General features: G+C 60.5%; 2 protein-coding genes and 1 long non-coding RNA gene across 28 annotated transcripts in view; 2 read left to right on the top strand and 1 right to left on the bottom strand.

The window, feature by feature from the left end:
* Nucleotides 1-8280, top strand: part of TCF3 (transcription factor 3) — a 31367-nt gene extending 23087 nt beyond the window's left edge. For 4 of the 26 annotated variants that reach the window (XM_072721938.1, XM_072721941.1, XM_072721940.1 and 1 more), the window contains 5 exons: nt 174-335; nt 415-535; nt 3500-3635; nt 3797-4032; nt 6320-8280. In XM_072721938.1, coding sequence (XP_072578039.1) covers nt 174-335; nt 415-535; nt 3500-3635; nt 3797-4032; nt 6320-6462 — 798 coding nt within the window. In that variant the 3' untranslated portion in view covers nt 6463-8280. Of the gene's footprint in view, nt 1-173; nt 336-414; nt 536-3499; nt 3636-3796; nt 4033-5935; nt 6163-6319 lie in introns of those variants that run through there. The other 22 variants (XR_011994539.1, XR_011994541.1, XM_072721946.1 and 19 more) reach the window with 20 other exon arrangements.
* Nucleotides 8281-10485: 2205 nt separating this feature from the next.
* On the bottom strand, nt 10486-11947 carry LOC140593993 (uncharacterized). The gene is made up of 3 exons (XR_011994542.1): nt 11731-11947; nt 11085-11313; nt 10486-10814 (listed from the first exon to the last, which is right to left on the bottom strand). It is a non-coding gene; the product is annotated as an uncharacterized lncRNA (long non-coding RNA).
* Nucleotides 11948-12067: 120 nt separating this feature from the next.
* Nucleotides 12068-14169, top strand: UQCR11 (ubiquinol-cytochrome c reductase, complex III subunit XI). The gene is made up of 3 exons (XM_026019345.2): nt 12068-12212; nt 13252-13396; nt 14014-14169. The coding sequence occupies exons 1-2, from the start codon at nt 12163-12165 to the stop codon at nt 13370-13372; spliced, it is 171 nt and encodes a 56-aa protein (XP_025875130.1). The 5' UTR covers nt 12068-12162; the 3' UTR covers nt 13373-13396; nt 14014-14169.
* Nucleotides 14170-19004: the final 4835 nt, after the last annotated feature.

Below are 19004 nucleotides of genomic sequence, written 5' to 3' on the forward strand. Positions count from 1 at the left end.
TGGGGTACGTGTGGGCCCAGGGACAGCATTCCTGGGGAGGGGGCGGGCGGAGCTCACGGGCGGGCAGTTGCCCCCTTGATGGGTACTCGTCGGGTGTGAGGTTGAAGCCGTGACCGTGGCCTCGGGGACCCGCGGCCCACACCCTGACCACCTCCCGCCCCCCTGGCCCGCAGCAGAACAAGATGGAAGACCACCTGGATGAGGCCATCCACGTGCTGCGCAGCCACGCGGTGGGCGCCGCGGCGGACGTGCACGGGCTGCTGCCTGGCCACGGAGCGCTGGCCCCCAGCTTCACCGGCCCTGTCATGCCACTGGCCGGGCGACACACCGGCCTGGTGAGTGCTGCCTGCGGCCGGGCTGGGCGGGGGTGACGGCCGGCCAGCCCTGACCATGCACCTGCTTGCCTGTCTGCAGGTGGGAGGCAGCCACTCGGATGACGCCCTCTCGGCCAGTGGCCTCTTGCACAACCACGTCGGCCTCCCCAGCCAGCCCGGTGCCCTGCCTGACCTCACCCGGCCGCCGGACTCCTACAGCGGTAAGCCTCCGCGCGAGGCCGGGGGGCAGCTGGCCTGGGGGTCACCTGCGCCCTGACCCCATGCAGGCCCGGCTGGGGCTGCCCTGTGCCAGATGCTGGGTGGGGGCCCTTGAGGGGTCAGCTCAGCCCGTCGGTTCCTTCCTGAAGGAGCCGGAGCCCGGCCTCACCACTGAAGTGTTCTCCACTCAGCATCCGCTGCGCGCTTGGTGCTTCTGTAGGCAGTGGGCGGGAAACAGGGACGGAAAAAGCTTGCCCCTAGGGGTGGCCAGCAGTGGACTGCGTAAAGAGGGGTGCTGGGGGGAACGGGGAGGGCTGCGGGGGTGCTAAAGATGGTGTAAAGATGTAAAGATGGTGGTGGGCAAGATCGTGACATTTGGGTGGGGCTGGGGAGGAGCGGACAGGCTCTTGAGTGAAGCTTGTGCAAAGGCCCTGGGACAGGACCACGTCCCGGGTGCTGGAGGAGGAGTGAGGGCCCTGCATTGGGTGAGGGAAATGGGAAGAGATGGCGAGGTCAGGGAGGTGACAGGGCAGGTCACACGGGGTCCTGGGGACAGGGGAGGACCTGGGTGCCTTGGAGGGCCGCGGGCAGAACAGGGACCTGCCACGCTCACAGGCGCCCTCTGGGAGCCACGGGGAGACCGGGGAGCCTGGTGACGTGGGCACCAGAAGTGGCGGGTTGAGTCCTGTTCTGCAGGCATAGAGCCCATGCAGGTGGATTCGGGTCTGGGGTTCAGGGCAAGGCCCGGGCGTCCAGGGCACGTGGCAGGGCTCAGAGCTGGGACCCCGGGCAGGCTTGCCAGGCTCCTGAGGTGGGGGCCGGTCGCCGTGGGCACAAATTTTACGGGGAAAAGACCCAAGCGGGTGATGCCACTTTGCACAGGGCTGGAGGGATGAGGTGGGGACGGGCCTGCGGGGGCCTCGGTTGGGGCTGGGGCTGCGCTCGTGGCAGCGGGGCCGCGGGGTGCAGACGCTGACGGCCGCGGTGGGGGACGGCTCGGGGCCTCCCTGCAGGCACGTGTATGCTGCCCAGTGTCTGGAGCCCCCAGATGCTCCCGTGGGTTCTCCGTCCTGCTCAGGACCCCCCACCCGCTCAGCACCAGCCTGAGTTTGACACCAGCATTGGTCTGCACCCAGGGTCTCTTCTGGGGCACCTCCAGCCACCACAGGCATCACCCCTGGGGAGCTCGGGGTGGGAGCAGGCCTGCTCCTTGACCCCTCACGCTGCCCGGGATGCCTTGTGTCCGTGTATGGGGCCAGGGTTCCCTGACCTGAACCTCTTACCCCAGGTTCTCCTCCTCCCCTGCCCTCCCCTCCCCTCCCTTGCCCTCTTCCCTCCTCTCCCGTCTCCTCTCCTCCCTTTTCCTCCCGTCCTTTCCCCTCCTCTCCCCTCCTTTCTATTTCCTTCCCTCCCTCTCCACTTCCCTCCCCTCTGCTTCCTTTTTTTTTTTTTTAAGATTTTATTTATGATACACACACAGATACACACACACACACACACACACACAGGCAGAGACACAGGCAGAGGGAGAAGCAGGCTCCTTGCAGGGCTGGATGTAGGACTCGATTCCCAGTCTTCAGGATCAGGCCCTGGGCTGAAGGCGGCGCTAAACCCCTGAGCCACCCGGGCTGCCCCCTCCCCTCTCCTTCCTTCCCTTCCTCTCCCTTCCCCTCCCTTCCCCTCCCTTCCACTCCCCTCCCCTCCTCTCCCTTCCACTTCACTCCTATCCTCTCCCCTCCCCTTCCCTCCCCTGTCCTTCCGGGTCATCTGTTGCCAAGCCCAGGCCCCATTCCTGGTCCGATGTTATTATCACAGAGTGCGGAGTTCAGCATCACTTTCAAAGGGCGTCTGTAGGGCGGCCCGGGCAGCTCAGCGGTTTAGCAGTTTAGTGCTGCTTTTGGCCCGGGGCGATCCTGGAGACCCGGGACCGAGTCCCACGTCGGGCTCCCTGCGTGGAGCCTGCTTCTCCCTCTGCCTGTGTCTCTGCTTCTCTCTCTGTTTCTAACGAATAGATAAATAAAAATCTTAACAAAACAAAACAAAAACGAAGGGCTTCTGTAGAAGTGGCGTCGGCTGGTGTGTATCACCTCGGGGTGAGGACCCTCTTGCTGCTGGTGGCTGAGGCGGTGGGCCCAGGCCCTGATGTGGAGCCTTAGGTTGTTTCCAACTCTACGTTTGTGCCAGGTGCTTTCTGGACTGTGTCTCTTGGTGCGTGTGCTTGAGCTTCTCCGGTGCGATTCCAGGTGGTGGGGTCTGGGGGTACGTGTGTATGCACCTTCTCCAGATGGTGCCAGGCATTCCCAAACTTGCTGTGCCAACTTCCCTTCCACGGGCAGGACTTCAGGTTGTTGGGCTCTGCTGTTTCACCAACTCACTGACTTATTGGATCCCAATATGCATTTCCTAGTTTCTGGGTGTAAACAGATTTCCACGGGGTCATATCTGCCTCCTTTTCTGTGAATCGACTGCTTGGGAACTTTCCCTATTTTCCTGTTTTTCTTATTTATTTGTAGGAGGTTTTTACATATTGTGAAGATCAGTCCTTCACTTGTTTACCAGTGTTTTCTTTCTTGTGGTGTATTTTCTTATTTTCTTGGTGGTATCCTGGTAATCAAAAAAAAATTTTTTTTTGTGATCAAAAATTCTTAGTTTGTTTCTTCTGAAAACAGCCCATTTAGTGTTTTAGAAAATAGTCCAGACTTCTGAGTCACAGCAAAATTTCTACTTTTCTTCTAAAGGTTGTCAGATCTTTATCTGGAATTGTTGACTGTGTAGCGTGAGGTAGGGACTTGATTCCAGGAGTGTTCTCTGTTTTACAACTGTTTTATGGTTGTTTTTTTTTTTTTTTTTTTTGCAAGTGAAGGCCTGGATTTCTCAAGAGGTCACTGTACCTCATTTAAGGGCCAAGTGAGATTTGTTGAGTGGTCCTGGAGGTGCCCCAGACCCTGACCCCAGGCCTGTTGCAGGACTTGGGCGTGCTGGGGCCGTCTCAGGTGCCAGTGAGATCAAACGGGAGGAGAAGGAGGACGAGGAGAATGCATCAGTGGCCGACAACTCAGAGGAGGAGAAGAAGGAGTTGAAGCCCCCCCGGACCCGGACCAGGTGCCAGCCCTCCTCAGCCCCCGCCCCGCCCCACCCATCAGGACACACGCACACGCACACGCACACACACGGCGCCCACACCGCGAGGCTGTCGGCGGGCCCCCCGCCTGCCCCCCCGCCTCACTGTCTCCCTCTGGCCCCCCGGGCCCCCCCCCCCATAGCCCGGACGAGGACGAGGACGACCTTCTCCCCCCAGAGCAGAAGGCTGAGCGGGAGAAGGAGCGCCGGGTGGCCAATAACGCGCGGGAGCGGCTGCGGGTCCGAGACATCAATGAGGCTTTTAAGGAGCTGGGGCGCATGTGCCAGCTGCACCTCAACAGTGAGAAGCCCCAGACCAAACTGCTCATCCTGCACCAGGCCGTGTCGGTCATCCTGAATCTGGAGCAGCAGGTGCGAGGTCAGTGGGGGCGCCGCTCCTCTCCCCCGCCACTGCCGCCCTCGCTCTCACCCCACTTCCTGGAGCCAGCCTCCCCTGCTGTGACTATCCCCCTCCTGCCATGACCGTCCTCCTTGCTGTGGCCTCTCCCTGCAGTGACCACCCTGCCTGCTGTGACCTCCCCCACCACAGTCCCTGTTCCCTCTCTAACCACTGGGCCGCCTAGCCTGGCCCCAGTGTCCCCTCTGCAGATGGGAAGATGACACTCTTTGGCCCCCTAGCTCTGCAGACGTGGGCACTTGGCTCTGAATGCCATCCCTGGACCCCAGGGACTCCCACCCACCCCAGCCCTCCTTTCTGGGAAAGGCTGTAGTCCCTCGCCTGAAGCCCATGTGCCCCGGAGCCGAAGGTCACTGTCGCTCTGAGCAGACACATCCTTGTGGGGCCACTTGAGCCCATCAGCCCCCATCTACAGGTGGGGTTCGTCCCCCTGCCCCCATTTCCCAGGGCTGGGTGAGGATCCAGAAAGTCCCCCCTGTGACTTGGCTCCCCAGCTCAGCTCCTTAACGCCTCCCCTGCCTGCGCGCCCGTTAACCCTTTCTCTCCTGCAGCGCTGTCGCTTGGACCGGAGCTGGGGCCCTAGCCCACCCGGCCTGCTGTCCCCTCAGCTCTGAGGGTTCCGTGTTTCCGTGGTGGTGTGGGCACCCCGCCGTGTTCCCCGCGCCCGCCTCTCTGCTCTCTGCCTCTCGCGCTCCCCCCATCCCAGCCCATCCATCTCTGCTTCCACGGCAGCCCCTCCCTACCTCGCACTTGCTGCCCAAGCCCCGGATGGCAGGGCTGCGACCTTGGGGTCTTTCCTCCCCCAAAGCCCCCCAGTTGGGACTTGAGGGACGAAAAGGGACCAAGGGGTGCACCAGCCTCAGGCCTGTCAGTTTGGTCTGCGCGCTTGTCCTGGGCTCCGGGGGCCACCGCCGCCACCTGGCAGGATCCGCTCAGGCCCAGGGGCGGGTGGGCGGGCAGGGGCAGCAGCAGCCCCCCCGCTGCGAGAGCAGGACAGGGCACCCCGAAGCTGCTCACATGCAAGTGCCTCGGCCCCTCCTCAGCCTCCGGGGCGCACACCGGGGCCGGGCCTTCCCCACACTGTTCCACGGTCCCCGAGACCAGATGTGCAGGTGTCCTGATGGCAGTTTGCCCCCATCCCACCGAGGATCGGACACAGAGTAGTCCCCTGCGCCAAGCCGTGTGGCTACACAGTCCATAGGGTTCGAGCCAGGGTCTGGACCTCCTGGCAGGTGCCTGAGCTGTCCCAGAGTCTCTGTGACCAGGGCCTGGTAGCCTCCCCCACCCAGGGCCAAATGGGGTTGTTGGCGGCAGTGAGGAGGGGCCTGCGGAGCCGATGCTCCAGCCCAGAGCCACCCAGAGCCAGCGCGGGGGTTGGGGGTGGGGGCCAGGCTTTGGCCTCCTGAGCCGAAGTCATCTCTGCCTCTTCCCCCACACCGTCAGGTCAGGCCTAGCACTCCCTTAGCCCAGCCAGCGACAGCTCTGCCCGGGGGACACCATCCCAGGAGGGGCGCTGGGCCTCCCCTGCCCTCCTGGCCAGTCCTGGGGCGTGTGGAGTGGGCAGGGGGCGAGGGATGCCCTGCAGCTCTGCACAGATACGCACACGGGGACCTCGGTCCCTCCTCCGCCCCCCGGGAGCCCTCCCACGTTGGCCTCCTTTGGATGTAACCTTGTAGCCTACAGCTGGCTCCCAGGGGTGCACAGGGGCAGGCACAGTGCCCAGGGGCCGGGCTCCAGGACCGAGCCCTGGGAGCACAGGTGAGCACGTTGTCACAGACACGCACATGCACACACATGCGCCCGCACACGCACACAGCGGGAGCCCCGGCCCATGACTAACAGAGGCCCCGGTGCTGTGACCCAGCAGTACGGAGGAGGTGCTGTCCCTGGAGGAGAAAGACCTGAGGGACCGGGAGAGGCGCATGGCCAATAACGCACGGGAGCGGGTGCGCGTGCGGGACATTAACGAGGCCTTCCGGGAGCTGGGGCGCATGTGCCAGATGCACCTCAAGTCGGACAAGGCACAGACCAAACTGCTCATCCTGCAGCAGGCCGTGCAGGTCATCCTGGGCCTGGAGCAGCAGGTGCGAGGTAGGCTCCCAGGCCAGGTGCCCCCGCGCCGCGCCCCCGCCCCTCCCCGTGCGCAGACAGCGGGGGACTCCGCGCCGGCTCCACGTGCTGCTCACGGCCCCCACGCCCGCCGCCCCCGCGGGGACCCTCTCCCACATTGCTCTCCCCCTCCCCCCAGAGCGTAACCTGAACCCCAAAGCGGCTTGCTTGAAGCGGCGAGAAGAGGAGAAGGTGTCAGGCGTGGTCGGAGACCCCCAGATGGTGCTTTCGGCCGCCCACCCGGGCCTGAGCGAGGCCCACAACCCCGCGGGGCACATGTGAGGGGCGCATGTGAGGGGCGCCATGCGGGACCCGGGACCCCAGCCGGTCCCCGCCGCACGTCCTCGGTCAGCACGGACCCGCGCCACCCCAGGGCCTCCGAGGGCGGGGCTGTCCGGCCCTGGGCCTCACCGCCTTGACGCCTGGGGACTTTGCTGATGGATCCTGAGACCGCGGCCCCGGCCCAGACCCCAAGGGGCAGTGTTTTGTTTTGTTTCGTTTTGTTTCTAAACAAAACCAGAACGCAAGCAAGATATACACTTTGTCAGAAAAGATTTAAAAATGCCTTAAGTATAAAACGCAGGAGAGTCCAAACCTACCACTCGCTGGAGGGAGAAGCTGCGCAAGACTGGCTCGTTCCTGAGGAGCCGCCGTGAATCGTGCCTACGCCTGACATTTGTCTTAAGGAAAATAAAGAACGTTAGTTACAAGATTTTTTTTTTTTAACGTATTAGAAAATTAGCAAGGAGGATGCCTTTGGTCTCTTTTTTTTTTTTTTTTAAGCTTTTTTGCATATGTTTTGTAAGCAACAAATTTTTTGTATAAAAGTCTTGTGTCTCTTGCTATTTCTGCTGCTGTTTCTAGACTTGAGCGTTGCATTTCATGATCAACCAGATTATTAAAAGTTGTATTAAAAAGGCCCACTGGACCCTGAGGTCTCCCCACCCTGGGAGCCCCTGGACGCGAAGGAGGATGTTGTCTCCTAGCTGCTTATCCAGAGGTCGGGAGGTGTCCCGGGTTCGCTCAGGTGTGAGTGGTGGGCAGGCCTTTCCCTGGTGGGGGGCGTCCTCGGGGAACCCATCGCCCCATTTTCCTCGGGTCTACAGACCTCCCCACATTGGATTTCATTGGGACCAACGTGTGTCCCTGGGCACGGGAGCATGGTGTTGGGGGCCTCCCTGGCACCCCGTCCCCACCTCTGGCAGAGGACCAGCATAAGCCCCCACCCCGACTGACTGCCCCCAAACCCAAAGAGCCCACAGGCTTTGCACCCGATCACCCGCAAGGCCAGGAGGGAGGTCTCCCCGTGTCACCAGGCCTAAACTGAAAGTCCTTGACCCTGGAGCTCCTGCTGTTCCTGGGAAACCAGGACAGTGGCCCCCCCGTGGGTCTCCCAGCCCCAGATCAGGCCTGCTGGGCTCCGGGGCTGCTTTTCCCCGTACCCCCCAACACCCAGGCCTTAGGGACTCCAGGGTGGCCGCCTTCGCCCCCAGCACACCAGTCTGTCCAGTGTCTCCCCAGCCCCTCCCACTCGCTCCGGAGCAGTGGGGCTGCCTGTGCCCCCGAGCCCAGCCTGGAACTCCCCGGGCCAGGAAGCTGGGTGCCCCGAGGGAAGCTCCAGGCTTCAACCAAGCCCTGAGGTCACTGGGGTCCTCCCGTTGGGTCTGCTCCACACCCCCAAGACTGGTCGGGAGCAGTGAGGATCCATGGGCTTGTGAGGGACCATCCCCAGTGACTCCTGGTCTGTGCGGGTCTTGTGTGTCTTTTGGGGAACCTGCCTCAGTTTCCCTCTCTGCTTCTGGCCTTACGAGGGGCCTCTGCGCCCCCCCACCACCACCCCCAGACTACTGCTGGATTCTGTATTACATGTAAGTGGCCCTGAGGGAGGGAAGAGCCACAATTACGGGAAAATTGTGCTGAGTGCCTCAAGATAACTGGTTTCCAAACAAAACCTTTTTAAGAAAAATGGTTTTATACAAGTGTCGACACAGCTGGCTGGATTCTCTGGGATGTTCTAAACGGTCCTCTCTGAAGTGGATCTGGAGCCCCGTCCTGTGTAGAACAGCCCTGTAGCAATAAAGGTGACATTTGATGACCACACTCTGCTGTCCCCTGTGCTTCGGCGGGGGAGGCGGGGAGGCAGTGCCCGTCGGGCAGCAGGTAGCGCAGGGCGCGGGGCACAGGCAGGGACAGGGCCCCGGGCCTGGGGCAGCTGTAAACATCCACTGGAATCTACGCTCCCTCATTCTGGGGTCAGGAGTCCCCCCAAGCGGGCCAGGTCCCTCCGGAGGCCCCTTCCTGCCTCTCCCACTCCCAGGGGTGTCGGGCGTCGCGCAGCTGGTGGCCACATCACCTCCGTGGCATGTGGCCACCTCCCCGTGTGTCCGTGTCCAGATTCCCATTATGGGGACACCTGTCACTGTAGCAAGGCCGCCCTCCTCCCGTGCGACTGTCTTAGCCCAGGATCTGCAAAGATCCTGGCTCCAAATAAGGTCCCAAGGGGTGGGGGGCAGGGCTTCAACATGGCTCTTTGGGGGACACACAGCAGTTTGACCGCGGTGACAAGGCCCACGGCGATTCCACGTCCCAGAGCCGGAGCTCCTCAGGTCGGGAGGGAACCTGCCCCTGCAGTAGGGGTCCTGGGATGGAGCCTGCGTCGGCCGCTCCCCCTGCCTCCGCCCCTGGTGCGCTCCCTCCCCACACACGTAAATAAAATCTTTTTTTTTTTTTTTTTGGTTTATTTTTAAGCAGTCACACCCGACACGGGGCTCGAGCTCATGACCCCGACATCCAGGGTCGCACGCGCGCGGCCCACTCGCCAGCCTGGTGGCCCTCGGGAGGGGCGTCCAACGGTAGCGGGAGGAGGGAGGCCCGCGGCCGGGACACCAGCTCCGTGGACGTTTCTTTTTTTTTTTAAGATTTTATTTATTTGAGAGAGCGGGGGAGAGCGCAGGAGCGAGGGGGCCAGAAGCAGACGCCCCACTGGGCAGGGGCCGACGTGGGGCCCTGGGCGCCGGCTGGGTGCCGCCTCGGTGGCCACTTGGGGAGAGAAGCCTCCAGACGGTGACGAGGAGCGAGGGGGCGGAGGGGGTGCACCGTGTGACACCCCTGGGGCCCTTATTTGTCACCAGGTGTGACCGTGGGACACGGGGCCCGCATCCTTTCTTTGCCCGGGCAGGAGCCCCCCCGTGGCCGCAGGTGCGAGGAGCCCGACGGCCTGGTGGCGGATGCCGAGCGGCGCAGGTCACGGACACCTTGGCTTGTGAAAGCTAAGCTCCGTGGCTTCGTGCGCGGCGGGGGGGGGGGGGGGGGGGGGACACGGGCCCGCGGAGGAGCGACTCAGCGCCACCCGGCAGGAGGCGGCGGCTCGGGATCACTGGCCCCACGGGGCAGGCCAGACGCAAGCTCAACACCCTGGGCGCCTCCCTGGGTAGAAAGGCCTAGAAAATTTGGATTAACTCACAGAAGACATCAGCTGAGCGGTTGCGGGGGCTGGAGGGGCCGCGAGTCGGCCCAGCGGCTGGAGGAAGCCCGAGGCCCCGGCTGCCCCGGCTGCCCTGGCGCTGCGCCCACGGGCACGCACGTCCACGTGCAACCTGCACGCGATCACCATGTGAGTTTGTACACGTCAAACACACCTCAGTACGTTGTCAAGAGGTTACAGGAATCCATCCGCGGGTGAGGGGTACACACAGCGTGTCCCCCAGTGTGTCCCCTGCGCACGGCCACGTCCCCGGGCTGCCAGCAGGAGCAAGGCCCTCACGTGCCGCCCTAGGATGGACCCGAGCCCACCATGCTCAGGGAAGGCAGACACAGGAGGCCCCATGGGGTGGGAGTCCACGCATGACACGTGCAGGACGGGCTCATCCACGGACAGGGAGGGGGCCCAGGGGCCCGGGAGGTGACGGCTGATGAGGATGGAACGGACCTTTCCGAAGTGATGCAAGTAGGAGTGGTGGTTCCAACAAGTGAATGCACTGGGCGCTGCTGAAATTTTTTTTAAAGATTTTACTTATTTATTAAGATTTTATTTATGATATATATATACGGGGGGGGGGCAGAGACACAAGCAGAGGGAGAAACGGGCTCCATGCAGGGAGCCCGACGTGGGACTTGATCCCAGGACCCCAGGATTGTGCCCTGGACCAAAGGCAGGTGCTACACTGAGCCCCCCCGGCCCAGGGATCCCTAAAGATTTTATTCATTCATTCATGAGAGACACAGAGAGAAATGCAGAGACACAGGCAGAGGGAGAAGCAGGCTCCCTGCGGGGGAGCCCCATGCGGGACTCAATCCCAGGACCCCGGGGTCACACCCTGAGCTGAAAGCAGATGCTCAACCCCTGAAATACTTCTAAATGGCTAATTGTTGGTTATAGGGACTTCACAGCAGTAAAAACAAGAAAAGCAGTTCCATTTCCCCCAAAGGCCAGATGGGAGTATCACAGGGAATCCTGGCGCCCCGGGCAGAGGACCACTGGGATGTGGGAACCGCTGACAGTTCTTGCTTATCCGGTATCAGGATCCTGGCGACTCCCTTCTGGGGATCCTCCCCTCCAGTTCCAGCCCATGTCCTCGCAGGGGCAGAGGCTGACCTGCCCCATTTCCACAGCAGGCCCCGGGGCATTTTCTGCACTTATTGGGAGAAATGCGGGGGAGATTCTAATAATATGGCCAGACTCCTGGATCCCGCGGTGCCTGAAGCCATCCAACATGCCGAAAAACCTCTTAACTTAAACTGGTTTTTGTTATCACTGGAAAGGAAAACCTTCTGCCTTATGAGCTGAGGTGCGTTAGGCAGAGGGGCAGTGAGCCAGGGCTCCCGGAACTGCTGGGTCCAGACCTGCAGCCCTCAGGCCCCATGCCCAGCTCCACTTTTTTTTTTTTTTTAAAGGTTTTATTTACCTGTTTCAGAGAAAGGAAAACAGTGAGAGCATGAGCCGGGCAGGGCGAGAGAGGAAGAGACAGGAGAGGAGCCCAAGGCGACTCTGCAGGGAACGCGGGGCCCAACGTGGGGCCGGATCTCAGGACCCCGAGATCGCACCGGAGCTGAGACCAAGAGCCTGAAACCGGGACGCGGAGCCACCGTCCTTCCCTGCAGGCCGCTCGGAGGCAAGCGGAGGCCCCAGGGCACCTGCAGAGACACGGTGTCTACACCGGTAGCAACAAGCCCCCTCCCCCCGGGCCACGGGGTATCAGCGCGGGGGCGGGGGGCTCCCCCACGCGGAGGGACCAGGACGCGCCCAGGACCCGGGAGCTGCCCCTCCCCCCACCCCGCGAAGGGGCCAGGACCCGGGAGCTGCCCCCCTCCCCCGCGGAGGAGCCAGGACGCGCCCAGGACCCGGGAGCTGCCCCTCCCCCCACCCCGCGGAGGAGCCAGGACCCGGGAGCTGCCCCTCCCCCCCCCCCGCGGAGGGGCCAGGACCCGCCCAGGACCCGCGACCCCGGAGCTGCCGCCCTGCAGGAGGCGAGCGAGGGGGGAGGCGAGCCCCGGACTGCACCCGACGCCGGGGCCCCGGACCGCCCCCGGAGGTCCGCCCGCGGGCCGCACCGGGACCCCAGGGGCGATGGCCCCACTGGCGGCGTCCAACCGACCGCGCCGCTCCTCCGGCGGCCCCGGCCAGGCCCTGCCCTCCGGGCCTGCTCCCCTGGCAGGACACGCGCAGCAGCCAGGCGTCTCGGGTGCAGCTGCGGCCGCGGGGAGCCGCCCTGGCCGCCGGCGAGAGGACGCCCCCGCGACTCCCGGTCCCGCGCTCGGCAGGACCCGCCCACCCGCGGCCTCGCGGGAACGACTTCCGACCCTCCCCGGAAGTGACCGCTAGGTTTTCCGGGTCTGCGCGCGCAGCAACCGCCGACGCCCGTTGCCCACTGGGCAGCCTGCCCGGGGCGGGGCCTCCGCGTGCGCTTGCGCGCTGCGGCCGCCGCGCCTGCGCTGTGCGGCCGGCGGCAGCCGGGGTCACCCTGAGCTGCGGACCGCGTCGCGATGCTGAGCAGGTTCCTGGGCCCGCGCTACCGGGAACTGGCCAGAAACTGGTGAGCGTGTGCCCCCGGCCCCCGCGTCCCCGGTCGGCACCTGTGATGCTGCAGGCCCCAGAGGGGTCCGGCGCGCGCGTCCGGGGCGGGCTCCTCACCCCTGCCTGGGCGGACCGACACGGCCGCCCGCCGTCTGTCCAGGCCCCGGGCTCCCGCCGGACGCCGGGCAGGGTTCCTGGGGCCTTACGGACCCTCGGAGCCGTGGTGGTGGAAGTAGCGCCTGCAGCCCCCGCCCGCCGTGAGGCTCGTGGCCGGCCACGGGAGCTGCAGCGGGTTCCCCGGCCGCGGGGCACGTGGGCCCGCACAGCCCCGAAGCGCGAGCAGGTACCCACGCCGGGAGGCTGCGGCGTCCTCCAGGGGCTCTGCCTGCGGTCGTTCCCGGCGCAGGCCTGATTGTCGCGGAGCCCTGCGGGGCAGCTCCGGTGGCCCTGCTTCCTGCAGAGGACGGACGAGCCAGAGCGCCTGGGTTCACAAGGTCACCTCCGCGAGCCTCGCTCGCTACGCTAGAGACTGGGTCCCGCTCCTGCTCGTGGGGAGCAGGTGCATGGGGTCTGACCCGCATGAGGCCGGTGGAGCCACTGAGGACTCTAGTCCGTCACCGCACACGAGTGAGGGGCCGCCCCTGGGCGAGAGCTGCACTCAGCCTGTGCCTGCACCCAGCACCTGGGTGTCCTTGGGCAGGTGTGCGCTCCTGATCCCTCTCTCAGTCCCACAGCTGTCACGGATCAACCGCGAGCTGCAGAGCCGACGGGCATGCACACCTGGGCTCTATGAGGGTGGTTATGAGCTCGCATTGTTGAAATTTTTTGAGCAAATTCCACAAAAAAACCTGCCAGTGTGAAAGCAGGCGGGAGTGAAGTCGCCTCGGGGTCTTTGGCTTTGCGGCCACCCCACGGAGTTGTCTGAGGCTTGTGTTCATACCCTGGGCAGGAGGGGGTGTGTGTGGTGGGCGCTGGATAAGGGGGAGGGGGAGAGACCCAGAGATGCAGCTGGAAGGGTGATTCCCGATCAGGACCTGACCCCTGCTGTCCTCTGGCAGGATCCCCACAGCAGGCATGTGGGGTGCCGTGGGCGCTGTGGGGCTGGTGTGGGCCACGGACTGGCGGCTCATTCTGGACTGGGTGCCCTACATCAACGGCAAGTTTAAGAAGGACAATTAAACGGATCCTCCTCGGACGCCTCTGGTAAGTTTGGCGGCCGTTAGCAGGTGAATCCTGTGATTCCCACGTGGCTGAGGACTGGGGCTGCCATGAGGCTGGTTTTCCCTGCCCCGAGAGCTAGGGCGGCAGGTCTGGAAGGCTCACCTGGATGTTTAACCCAGGAGAACCCTGCCTGTCAACACAAAGCTGCCAACCAGCATCCCTGGTTCGTGGGGCTGATGAACAGGCAGTGCCCCAGGGGCCCCGTCCCGGAGGCTGACTGCGCATCCCACACGGTGCCTGCCATCCCAGTCTGCCCAGCCCCGGGTGTCATGGAGGGGTGCCCCACTTCACGGGGCAAGTGGAAGCTGGCCCACAGCTGTTGGCCTCCCTAGGGGCGCTGCTTGAGCCTTAACGACCCCTTGGATGGTTCCATTGGCCTCGGTCAACTGTGCTGACCACGTGGCCTGGCGGTGTTCTGGTTTGCCGCCTGCCTGACAGCCGGAGTGCCCATGCACTCTGTCCATGCAGCAACTACATGGCATAGCCGGCTTTGACTTTGGAGGCTGGCTGCAGTGTGTAGACCTCATCACTCAGCGCCTCCCTCCTTGCAAGGACGGGAGTCTGGAGTCTAATGCCCACCCGCCCTGTCTCCCTTCCAGGTGTTGGCGGGTGCTGTCTGTGAGCCCTTGCCGTGCCTGGACTGCCCACGCCCTCAGGATGGACCTTAGGGGCACGGATAGCATGACCGAGGACTCTTTCTGAAGATAGCTTTCATGTTTGAGTGCGCACAGCATTAAACCTTGCTCTGAAACCTGCCCCACCTGGACGTGGTCATGCTGGGGATGTGGTTACCATGACGTAACTCTGGTGGCCTGAATGACCCGGGGTGGGGGGAGGCATTGTGTCAAACAGCAAACCTCCGTTACTGCTCGACATCTGGGGGTGAGAATTTAGAAGTTTAGTTACGTGGTCCTGGCTCCAGTTACTCAGGAGGATGCAGTCAAGGTGTCAGCCGGGGTGGCTGGTCGGAAGGCCGGACGGGGGTGGGAGCTGTTCATGCTTTGCCGCATGGGCCTCTCCTAGCATCTTTGCGGGTGGAAGCTGCGTGTCTTAGGACCTTCCCCCCAAAGTCTTGCACCATCACTTTCTCCACTGTTAGAAAACACACCCCCACATCCAGCCCACACTCACGGTACGGAGACCTTGGCTCCGTTTTAAAAGAACAAAGATCAGAACTTGTAGGAAAGTGAAGCCCTCACCTGAAGGATACAGAAACGAGCAGGTACACGAGGACCTCTGGCACTCCCTTTCCTCCCTCTGGCCCCTGCCCTGTTCTTGAAAATTCTAGAAGCTACGTGTGTGTCAGAGCATACTTGTGAAACCCACTCCCGTGTTAGTCGGCCATAGGGAAACTCCACAGACTTGGGAGCTTAAGCAGATCAGTTCTAGAGGCAGAAGGTTGAGGTCAAGATTCTGGGTTTTGCTGCATCCTGCTTTCCCCTGATTCCCCTGTGGGGGGCGCGGAGGGTGCGTGCTCCCGGTGTCCTGGGCCACTAATCCTCTGGGGACACGGCCCCACCCTCCTGACCTCACCTAACATCCTGGGTCACCTCCAGCAGCCGCCCTCGGGGTTGGGGCTTCACTGGATGCACGTGGAGGGGGTCAGGTGTTCGGAACAGGGGTGATTTTTCTTTTTTTCTTTTTTCTTTTATTTTATTATTTTTTTCTTTTTTAAGATTTATTCATGACAGAGAGATAGAGAGGCAGAGACACAGGCAGGCAGACGGAGGAAGAGAGGCAGGCTCCATGCAGGGAGCCTGATGCCGGACTCTATCCCGGGTCTCCAGAATCACCCCGGGCCAAAGGCAGCACCAAAGCGCTGGGCCACCTGGGCTGCCCAACAGGGGTGATTTTAACACAAGCAGTGGCACTGATGACACCCCTTCTGCACATCATTTTTTTTCCCAAAGGCATCTTTATCTTTCCTGGGGCTCACACCACTTGAGGCCCGGTCCTCCGCTTTGAAATGGCTGCCACGTGCCAACCCTCAAACTGATCTCAATAAATCCTGTCACTCGCTGTTCTCTGCAGTGATGTCTTTTCAGCGATTTATAAATAGATGTGCTGCTTAAAACCTAACCAGGGAGGGGCCGCGAGACAAAGGAGTTGCTCCTAAGTTTGTTTTGTTTTTAAGTTTCCAGCCCCTGCAGGGCTGGGCGGTCCCACGGCCCCGAGGCAGTACCGAGCTGGAGCCCTGTGGCCTGAAGTGGAAGGAAACCCTCGGCCCCCTTCTCACAACTGTGATTTGATAATGCTGAATACCTTTAAAGAAAATACAGGTGAGCTTGCTTCCATGACAGCCAGAAAAGTAAAATTCTAATTCAGATTGTTATACATTAAACTGAAAGTACTGTGAGCTTTTTTTTTTTTTTTTTTTTTTTTAGAGATTTATTTATTTATTGAGAGAGAGGGAGAGGCAGAGACACACAGGCAGAGGCAGAAGCAGGCTCCAAGCAGGGAGCCCAACATGGGACTCCATCCGGGTCTCCAGGGTCACACCCTGGGCTGCAGGTGGCGCTAAACCACTGCGTCATGGGGCTGCCCCTACTGTGAGCTTTAATACAAATTTTCAGTATTTTTTTTCCCCCCCAGTATTTTAATACCTTTCCAACCACTTAAGTCTGGGTGGAAAGTTAACCATTAAAAACATCTGTAAAAGATCACAGCTCTCATGTTGTCTCCGGTTCGAAATGGCTCAGCACGATGCCATGAAACCCTTTATTTAAAACTTTCACATTTTGGGGGATGCCTGGGTGGCTCAACCATGCCTTTGGCATGATCCCGGGGTCTCTGCAAGGAGCCTGCTTCTCCCTTCTGCCTGTGTGTGTCTCTATGTGTCTCTCATGAATAAATAAATAAAATCTTAAACATATATAGGCAGCCCAGGTGGCTCAGCAGTTTAGCGCTGCCTTCAGCCCGGGGTGTGATCCTCAAGACCTGGGATTGAGTCCCACGTCGGGTTCCCTGCATGGAGCCTGCTTCTCCCTCTGCCTGAGTCTCTGCCTCTCTGTTGTGAATAAATAAAAATCTTAAAAAAAAAAAAAATCTGTTAACACCTCTAAAAAAAATCTCACATCTTGGAGGCGCCTGGGTGGCTCAGTCGGTAGAATGTGCAACTCTTGATCTCGGGGGTCATGAGTTTGAACCCCACATTGGGCATGGAGATTACTTAAGTAAACTGTCGGGTGCCTGGGTGGCTCATTCAGTTAAGCGTCTGCCTTGGGCTCAGGTCATGATATCAGGGTTCTGATATGGGGCCCCATGTTGGGCTCCCTGCTCATCATGGAGTCTGCTTCTCCCTCTGCCTGCTTCTCCCCTTGCTTGTGTTCTTACTCTCCCTTTCTGTCAAGTCAATAAAAATCTTAAATAAATTGAGGTTCCTGGCTGGCTCAGGAGAACATGTGACACTGGATCTCGGGGTTAGTAGTTTGGGCCCCACGTTGGGTATAGCAAGATTTACAGAAAAAAGTAAAATTTAAGTAAAAATAAAAGGAAAACAAACTTGGAGGCGTCTGGGTGGCTCTGTCGTCAAAGCAGCTGACTCTTGATTTCAGCTCAGGTCATGATCTCCGGTTCTTTGGATCGAGCCCCCTGTTGGGCTTGGAATCTGCTTAAGATTCTCCATCTCCCCACCCTACTACGTACTGTCTCTAAATAAAATCTTTTTTTAAAAGTACAAATTTGACATTTTGTCTATCATGGATCTTTTGCATTTAAGTTGTTACAGCACTGCAGTAAATGCCATTCATCTTGATGCTGAGGTCTTTGGGACCCTTTACATTCTGTGCCGCAGCTGAGTGGCGTGCTTGCCTCCCATGAACTCAGGAACCGCTGACTGGGGAGATCTGTGGTTGTCAAGACTGGGGGAGTCCTGGCATTGAGTGGGTGAGGCGAGGGGTGCTGCTCAGTCCCCCACAGCACCCAGGACGCCCGCAATCACCAATCCCCAAGGTCCACAATACTGAGGGGAGAGGCCCTGTCAGTCAAAGTGGCTCTTTATGTCATCAGATTTCGTTTCTCTTTCTTAGCTCGTGTACATGGGCAGGAGAGGGTGTCTGCTTGCGGCCTGAGCCAGCCAGCCCGGGAAAGGGAGCTTCGGAGTGCCAGCAACTGCTGCCCCCTCCCAGGGCTCCTGGCCTCCCATCCCTGCTGGCCCCCTGATCATGTCCACCCGGACCGGCCCCTCGTGATCAGGCAATGCCCACAGGCCAGCTGAATACGTTCTGGAGACATTCTAGGCCTCAGGGGGTCAAATTCCCACAGAAGCAAGTGAGGTCCAGCTAGCTGGATGCCTGAGAACGGAGAGGAGGCTCCTAGGGTGCGTTTCCAATAGTGGTTCTTAGGGTCAAATCTTATGACCTACACCATACATCCATCAACATGGTACTAACAAAAACCAGAAACTAAACATCGACAATGTGGTGAAATGAGCCCTCCCCCCAACCCCTTCCACCCCCCAGCTCAAAAGACCAGGTGGCTTCCCTTCTCACCCCTCCCCTTGCTGGCCCGGGGCAAAGGAAAAGGTGACTGAAGAGTGGATGGATCTATGGTGCCAGGAGGCCCAGCCTCCTCCTCATGTACCACTGGCAGGAATGTAAAATGGGGCAGGTGCTGTCGAAAAGTTTGGCTGGGGACCCCTGGGTGGCTCAGTGGTTTAGTGCCTGCCTTTGGCCCAGGATGTGATCCTAGAGACCCAGGATCGAGTCCCACTTCAGGCTCCCTGCATGGAGCCTGCTTCTCCCTCTGCCTGTGTCTCTGCCTCTCTCTCTGTCTCTCTCTCATGAATAAATAAATAAACACTTAAAAAAAAGTGTGGCTGTTCTAAAAATTAAATGCAGGGATGCCTGGGTTGCTCAGTGGGTTGAGCATCTGCCTTTGACTCAGGTCATGATCTAATGTCTTGGGGTCGAGTCCCACAACCGGGCTCCCTGCTCATCGAGGAACTGCTTCTCCTTCTCCCTCTGCATGCCGCTCCTCCTGCTTATGTGCTCTGTTGTCAAATAAATAAAATCTTTGAAAATAAGATTTTATTCATGAGAGACACAGAGACAGAGGGAGAAGTGGGCTCCATGCCGGGAGCCCAATATGGGACCCCATCCCAGGACTCCCGGATTGCGCCCTGAGCCAAAGGCAGACCCTCAACAGCTGAGCCCCCCAGGCGTCCTGAAAATAAAAATAAACAGTTACCACTTGACCCAGCAATTCCACTTCGGGGTATGCACCCAAAGACTTGAAAGCAGGACCTGGGAGTGGTCATGGGAATCCCTGACGCAAGAACCTTAATACTTTTTCCTTTATGTGTCTTTATGTGGTTTCACTGACAATAAGTGTTTCTTTATAACTACAACTTTTAAGTTAAATAAAACCATTCAAGCTGGAGAAATGCAAGCCCAGCAGCGCCCAGCATTGCCTCCACGAAGGTCAGTGTCCCGAAGTTCTGGGTTCTGGCCTCAACTCTGCAGAAGGGAATGCAGTGCCCCCAGCCAGCTTCGCACGGTGACCGCTCGGGCGCCCACCTGGCCGCTCTGCCCTGTATCTGTGAGTCCAGGACCAGGGCACGGGGGGAATCGTGAGAAGTCGCCGTGCACCT

The sequence above is a fragment of the Vulpes vulpes genome, chromosome 9 (assembly GCF_048418805.1).
Source record: "Vulpes vulpes isolate BD-2025 chromosome 9, VulVul3, whole genome shotgun sequence".
NCBI classification, from domain to species: Eukaryota; Metazoa; Chordata; class Mammalia; order Carnivora; family Canidae; genus Vulpes; species Vulpes vulpes.

Coding starts and splice junctions, on each gene's coding strand:
- UQCR11 (XM_026019345.2), top strand. CDS start 12,163: ATGCTGAGCAGGTTCCTGGGCCCGCGCTACCGGGAACTGGCCAGAAAC. Junction 12,213..13,251: donor CGGGAACTGGCCAGAAACTG/GTGAGCGTGTGC, acceptor GTCCTCTGGCAG/GATCCCCACAGCAGGCATGT.